We start from the raw sequence: 7,500 nt of genomic DNA on the forward strand, positions 1-7,500 counted from the left end.
GTTGTTACCTACCCTTACCACCTGGGGGCGGCCCGTCAGGAAGTCCAGGATCCAGTTGCAGAGGGAGGTGTTTAGTCCCAGGATCCTTAGCTTAGTGATGAGCTTAGAGGGCACTATGGTGTTGAATGCTGAGCTGTAGTCAATGAATAGCATTCTCACGTAGGTGTTCCTCTTGTCCAGGTGGGAAAGGGCAGTGTGGAGTGCGATAGAGATTGCATCATCTGTGGATCTGTTGGGGCGGTATGCAAATTGGAGTGGGTCTAGGGTTTCTGGGATTATGCTGTTGATGTGAGCCATGACCAGTCTTTCAAAGCACTTCATGGCTACAGACGCCAGTGCTACGGGTCGGTAGTCATTTAGGCAGGTTATCTTAGAGTTCTTGGGCACGGGGACTATGGTGGTCTGCTTGAAACATGTTGGTATTACAGACTCAGTCAGGGACATGTTGAAAATGTCAGTGAAGACACTTGCCAGTTGGTCAGCACATGCTCGGAGTACACGTCCTGGTAATCCGTCTGGCCCTGCGGCCTTGTGAATGTTGACCTGCTTAAAAGTCTTACTCACATCGGCTACGGAGAGCGTGATCACATAGTCGTCCGGAGCAGCTGGTGCTCTCATGCATGCTTCAGTGTTGCTTGCCTCGAAGCGAGCATAGAAGTAGTTTAGCTCGTCTGGTAGGCTTGTGTCACTCTATGTGTATCTCTGTGTGTATCTCTGTGTGTTCTCTATGTGTATCTCTGTGTGTTCTCTATGTGTATCTCTGTGTGTTCTCTATGTGTATCTCTATGTGTATCTCTATGTGTATCTCTATGTGTATCTCTATGTGTATCTCTATGTGTATCTCTATGTGTATCTCTGTGTGTTCTCTATGTGTATCTCTATGTGTATCTCTATGTGTATCTCTATGTGTATCTCTGTGTGTTCTCTATGTGTATCTCTATGTGTATCTCTATGTGTATCTCTATGTGTTCTCTATGTGTATCTCTATGTGTATCTCTATGTGTATCTCTATGTGTATCTCTATGTGTTCTCTATGTGTATCTCTATGTGTATCTCTATGTGTATCTCTATGTGTATCTCTATGTGTATCTCTAGTGTGTATCTCTATGTGTTCTCTATGTGTTCTCTATGTGTATCTCTGTGTGTTCTCTATGTGTTCTCTATGTGTATCTCTATGTGTATCTCTATGTGTATCTCTATGTGTTCTCTATGTGTATCTCTATGTGTATCTCTGTGTGTTCTCTATGTGTTCTCTATGTGTATCTCTATGTGTATCTCTATGTGTATCTCTATGTGTATCTCTACGTGTTCTCTATGTGTATCTCTATGTGTATCTCTATGTGTATCTCTATGTGTATCTCTATATGTATCTCTGTGTGTATCTCTATGTGTATCTCTATGTGTATCTCTATATGTATCTCTGTGTGTATCTCTATGTGTTCTCTATGTGTATCTCTGTGTGTATCTCTGTGTGTTCTCTATGTGTATCTCTATGTGTATCTCTGTGTGTATCTCTATGTGTATCTCTATGTGTATCTCTATATGTATCTCTGTGTGTATCTCTTATGTGTATCTCTATGTGTATCTCTATATGTATCTCTGTGTGTATCTCTATGTGTTCTCTATGTGTATCTCTGTGTGTATCTCTGTGTGTTCTCTATGTGTATCTCTGTGTGTTCTCTATGTGTATCTCTGTGTGTTCTCTATGTGTATCTCTATGTGTATCTCTATGTGTATCTCTATGTGTTCTCTATGTGTATCTCTGTGTGTATCTCTGTGTGTTCTCTATGTGTATCTCTGTGTGTTCTCTATGTGTATCTCTGTGTGTTCTCTATGTGTATCTCTATGTGTATCTCTATGTGTATCTCTATGTGTTCTCTATGTGTATCTCCATATAAGTGTTTTCCTCTGTGTTTCAGGTACTTTTAAAAACTGTTTTAACTGTACAATTGTTTTACCTAAAATAAAATAAATCAGTCAGTCTGTGTGTCTGCCAGCCAATCAATCAATCAATCAATCAATCTCTTACGAAAAGGGCTGTGTATGTGTTGTTGTGAGAAAATATGAGTAGATAGATTAGTAGCAGGTAATCTGGGTCCGGGAAACCAGCCCAAAATGTCTTATATCTGCTAACAGTAGCTAGTCTACTACTAGTGCTATGTACTGGGTTTCTCATAGGCTGCCGGTGCAGCCATGTCAAGCTCCTAATGCCAACTAAACAACTGTACCGTTTACTGTCAATGTGTCGTATGTTTTGTCGTATTGTATCTCAGACTCTCAGGGTTATTATATGTCTGTTATCTAAGATATTAATAGATATCTCTCAAACCCTTCCTCTCTTCTCTGTTGCCAACCCTCCTCCCTCCTCCCTCCCTCCCTCCCTCCCTCCCTCTCTCTCTCTCTCTCTCCCTCCCTCCCTCCCTCCCATCCATCTCTCTCTCCTGTTCTCTTTTCATCTCGTACTCCTCATTAGTCTCATACCGCTCTCTCTTTCTAATTCTATTTTTGTCTGAAAACTGCTGAGACACACACACACACAATACATGCACACATTACACACACTACACACACACACTACACACACACAATACATGCACACAATACATGCACACAATACACACACACTACACACACACACTACACACACACAATACATGCACACAATACACACACACTACACACACACTACACACACACTACACACACACACACACACACTACACACACACACACACTACACACACACACACACACACTACACATACTGCTGAGTGCATTAGTGTCTAACTAACAGTCTTTCATTCCCTGCTGGTTTTATGAGATTGTTCCGGTAATTCCTTTCCCACACTGGCCGTTATATTACCGAGTCGGAATACCGGGAATGCTGGGATTGTATTTTATGATTTATGTGTGTGTAGCTCTGTGTGTGTGTATGTGTGTGTGTGTATCTGCCTGTGTGTGTTTGGAGACGTGCATTCTGGGAAGCCGGTGCAGTGCCGGAGTCTTGGGGACTCACATGTCATGTCACAGGAATGTCAAGGAAAGGATTTCCAGATGTGAGCTTTGGTTTCCCAATTTTTTCCATTCCCACAATAGAATTCGGGGTTTCTTTATTTTGGGAACGTTGATTGATTTGAAACAATGGTCATTTGAAATGCAGTATGGGAACAGTGGTTCTGTTGGTCGTTGTTAATTTAGAGATACGGGCATCGTTGATTTTGTGTTTGTGTTGTATGGAGGGTTGAGAGCAGAGCAGACAAAACAGGATCAATGCATTAGCCAGCTAACTTTGAAAAACAACCAGAAATAACTGATGATTTTCTGGTTCATTAAGAAAGCTGAATGTCCCTTTCCCATCTCTACAGAGGAACTCTGGAGCTCTATCAGAGTGACCATCGGGTTCTTGGTCACCTCCCTGACCAAGGCCCTTCTCCCCCGATTGCTCAGTTTGGCCTGGCGGCCAGCTCTAGAAAGAGGCTTGGTGGTTCCAAACTTCTTCCATTTAAGAATGATGGAGGCCACTGTGTTCTTGGGGACCTTCAATGCTGCAGAAATGTTTTGGTACCCTTCCCCAGATCTGTGCCTCGACACAATCCTGTCTCGGGGCTCTACCGAAAATTCCTTCGACCTCGTGGCTTGGTTTTTGCTGTGACATGCACTGTCAACTATGGGACCTTATATAGACAGGTGTGTGCCTTTCCAAATCATGTCCAATCAATTGAATTTACCACAGGTGGACTCCAATCAAGTTGTAGAAACATCTCAAGGATGATCAGTGGAAACAGGATGCACCTGAGCTCAATTTCCAGTCTCATATTAACGGGTCTGAATACTTATGTAAATAAGGTATTTCTGTTTTTTATTTTTAATACATTTTCAAAAATTTCTATAAACCTGTTTTCGCTTTGTCATTATGGGGTATTGTCTGTAGATTGATGAGGGGGGGGAAAAAACAATTTAATCCATTTTAGAATAAGGGTGTAACGTAACAAAATGTGGAAAAAGTCAAGGGGTCTGAATACTTTACGAATGCACTGTATGCTGTTTTCTGTGAATTGAAATGTAATGCAACTTTAAAATACAGTATGTTATGTTGGGTTGCATTCAATACAACACCAGGCAGAACAAAATACAATATACAAAATATTTTGCAACTTTACTACTATCCTTAAGCCTGTCATTTCTGTGATGTGGCATCTGTACTCTAAGTTCACGCTATCTTAATATAGCAACAGTGATCTGTACACTAAGTTCACGCTATCTTAATATAGCAACAGTGATCTGTACTCTAAATTCATACTATCTTAATATAGCAACAGTGATCTGTACTCTAAGTTCACGCTATCTTAATATAGCAACAGTGATCTGTACTCTAAGTTCACGCTATCTTAATATAGCAACAGTGATCTGTACTCTAAGTTCACGCTATCTTAAAATAGCAACAGTGATCTGTACTCTAAGTTCATGCTATCTTAATATAGCAACAGTGATCTGTACTCTAAGTTCACGCTATCTTAATATAGCAATAGTGATCTGTACTCTAAGATCATACTATCTTAATATAGCAACAGTGATCTGTACTCTAAGTTCACGCTATCTTAATATAGCAACAGTGATCTGTACTCTAAGTTCACACTATCTTAATATAGCAACAGTGATCTGTACTCTAAGTTCACGCTATCTTAATATAGCAACAGTGATCTGTACTCTAAGTTCACGCTATCTTAATATAGCAACATTGATCTGTACTCTAAGTTCACGCTATCTTAATATAGCAACAGTGATCTGTACTCTAAGTTCACGCTATCTTAATATAGCAACAGTGATCTGTACTCTAAGCTCACGCTATCTTAATATAGCAACATTGATCTGTACTCTAAGTTCACGCTATCTTAATATAGCAACAGTGATCTGTACTCTAAGTTCACGCTATCTTAATATAGCAACAGTGATCTGTACTCTAAGTTCACGCTATCTTAATATAGCAACAGTGATCTGTACTCTAAGTTCACGCTATCTTAATATAGCAACAGTGATCTGTACTCTAAGTTCACGCTATCTTAATATAGCAACAGTGATCTGTACTCTAAGTTCACGCTATCTTAATATAGCAACAGTGATCTGTACTCTAAGTTCACGCTATCTTAATATAGCAACAGTGATCTGTACTCTAAGTTCACGCTATCTTAATATAGCAACAGTGATCTGTACTCTAAGTTCACGCTATCTTAATATAGCAACATTAATCTTGTAAGACCTGTCTCTCTGTCGCAGGGTAGAAAGCAGTGTAACGTCAGCATCAAATACAATACCACTCAACAACCAAACATGACTTTAAAAACTCAATCTGTTACAGATCGAACAAAGATGTGACAGAGCGAACAAAGGACAGTGGTGTGTGTCTTGTGTGGGTTTTGCGTGACTGTGTGTGTGTGTCTGTGTGTGTTGCTTGACTGCCCGTGTGGGTGTGTCTGTGTGTGTGTTGCGTGTCTGTGTGTGTTGCATGTCTGTGTGTGTGTGTCTGTGTGTGTGTTGCTTGCATGTCCATGTGTGCGTCTGTGTGTGTGTGTCTGTGTGTGTGTGTGTGTGTGTGTGTGTGTGTGTGTGTGTCTGTGTTGTGTTGACTTACCTTTCTGTTCCACTTCTATCCAAGCCATCACGGAAAGATAAGAGGAATGGAAAGAACAAGAAGAGAGAGACAAGAAGAGAGAGACAAGAAGAGAGAGACAAGAAGAGAGACAAGAAGAGAGAGACAAGAAGAGAGAGAGAGAGACAATAAGAGAGACAAGGAGAGAGACAAGAAGACAGAGACAAGGAGAGAAGAAGAGAGACAAGAAGAGAAAGATACAAGAAGAGAGAGACACAAGGAGAGAGACAAGAAGAGAGAGAAGAAGAGAGACAAGAAGAGAGAGAGACAAGAAGAGAGAGAAGAAGAAAGACAAGAAGAGAGACAAGAAGAGAGACAAGAAGAGAGACAAGAAGAGAGAGAGACAAGAAGAGTGAGAGACAAGAAGTGTGAGATACAAGAAAAGAGAGACAAGAAGAGAGAGAGACAAGAAGAGAGGGAGGAAGAGAGAGAGACAACAAGAGAGTGACAAGAAGAGAGAGAAGAAGAGAGAAGAAGAGAGAGATAAAAGAAGAGAGACAAGAAGAGAGAGAGCAAAAAGAGAGACAAGAAGAGAGACAAGAAGAGAGAGAGAGACAAGAAGAGAGATAAGAAGAGATACAATAAGAGAGACAGGAAGAGAGAGAGAGACAAGAAGAGAGAGAAGAGAGACAAGAAGAGAGAGAGCAAAAAGAGAGACAAGAAGAGCGACAATAAGAGAGACAGGAAGAGAGAGAGAGACAAGAAGAGAGAGAAGAGAGACAAGAAGAGAGACAAGAAGAGAGAGAGAAGAAGAGAGACAAGAAGAGAAACAAGAAGAGAGAGAGACAAGAAGAGAGAGAGACAATAAGACAGACAAGAAGAGAGAGAGACAAGAAGAGAGACAAGAAGAGAGAGAGACAATAAGAGAGACAAGAAGAGAGATAAGGAGAGAGAGACAAGAAGAGAGACAATAAGAGAGACAAGAAGAGAGACAATAGAGATAAGAAGAGAGTCAAGAAGAGAGACAAGAAGAGAGAGAGAAGAAGAGAGACAAGAAGAGAAACAAGAAGAGAGAGAAACAAGAAGAGAGAGAGACAAGAAGAGAGAGAGACAAGAAGAGAGAGAGACAAGAAGAGAGAGAGACAAGAAGAGAGAGACAAGAAGAGAGAGATACAAGACGAGAGAGAAGAGAGACAAGAAGAGAGGGAGACAAGATGAGAGACAAGAAGAGAGACAAGAAGAGAGACAAGAAGAGAGATAGAGACAAGAGGAGAGAGAGACAAGAAAAGAGAGACATGAAGAGATACAATAAGAGAGACAATAAGAGAGAGAGAGACAAGAAGAGAGAGACAAGAAGAGAGAGAAGAGAGAGAAGAGAGACAAGAAGAGAGAAAATAAGAGAGACAAGAAGAGAGACAAGAAGAGAGAGAGACAAGAAGAGAGACAAGAAGAGAAACAAGAAGAGAGAGAGACAAGGAGAGCGACAAGAAGAGAGAGCGACAAGAAGAGAGACAAGAAGAGAGACAAAAAGATAGAGAGACAAGAAGAGAGAGAGACAATAAGAGAGAGAGACAAGAAGAGAGAGAGACAAGAAGAGAGACAAGAAGAGAGACAATAAGAGAGACAAGAAGAGAGACAAGAAGAGAGAGAGACAATAAGAGAGACAAGAAGAGAGACAAGAAGAGAGAGAGACAATAAGAGAGACAAGAAGAGAGACAAGAAGAGAGAGAGACAATAAGAGAGACAAGAAGAGAGAGAGACAAGAAGAGAGACAATAAGAGAGACAAGAAGAGATACAAGAAGAGAGACAAGAAGAGAGACAATAAGAGAGACAAGAAGAGAGACAAGAAGAGAGAGAGACAATAAGAGAGACAAGAAGAGAGACAAGAAGAGAGACAATAAGAGAGACAAGA

At 40.8% G+C, this 7,500-nt stretch overlaps 1 protein-coding gene across 1 annotated transcript in view; it reads right to left on the reverse strand.

Moving 5' to 3' along the window:
• LOC121559060 (adhesion G protein-coupled receptor L3-like) overlaps positions 1-7,500 on the reverse strand; it is a gene marked incomplete at its 3' end in the record, with an annotated part of 80,242 nt that overhangs the window by 4,383 nt on the left and 68,359 nt on the right. The window contains exon 4 of the mRNA XM_045219256.1: positions 5,630-5,644. Coding sequence (XP_045075191.1) covers positions 5,630-5,644 — 15 coding nt within the window. The remainder of the gene's footprint in view (positions 1-5,629; positions 5,645-7,500) is intronic.

The sequence above is a fragment of the Coregonus clupeaformis genome, unplaced genomic scaffold (assembly GCF_020615455.1).
Source record: "Coregonus clupeaformis isolate EN_2021a unplaced genomic scaffold, ASM2061545v1 scaf2198, whole genome shotgun sequence".
Lineage (NCBI taxonomy): Eukaryota > Metazoa > Chordata > Actinopteri > Salmoniformes > Salmonidae > Coregonus > Coregonus clupeaformis.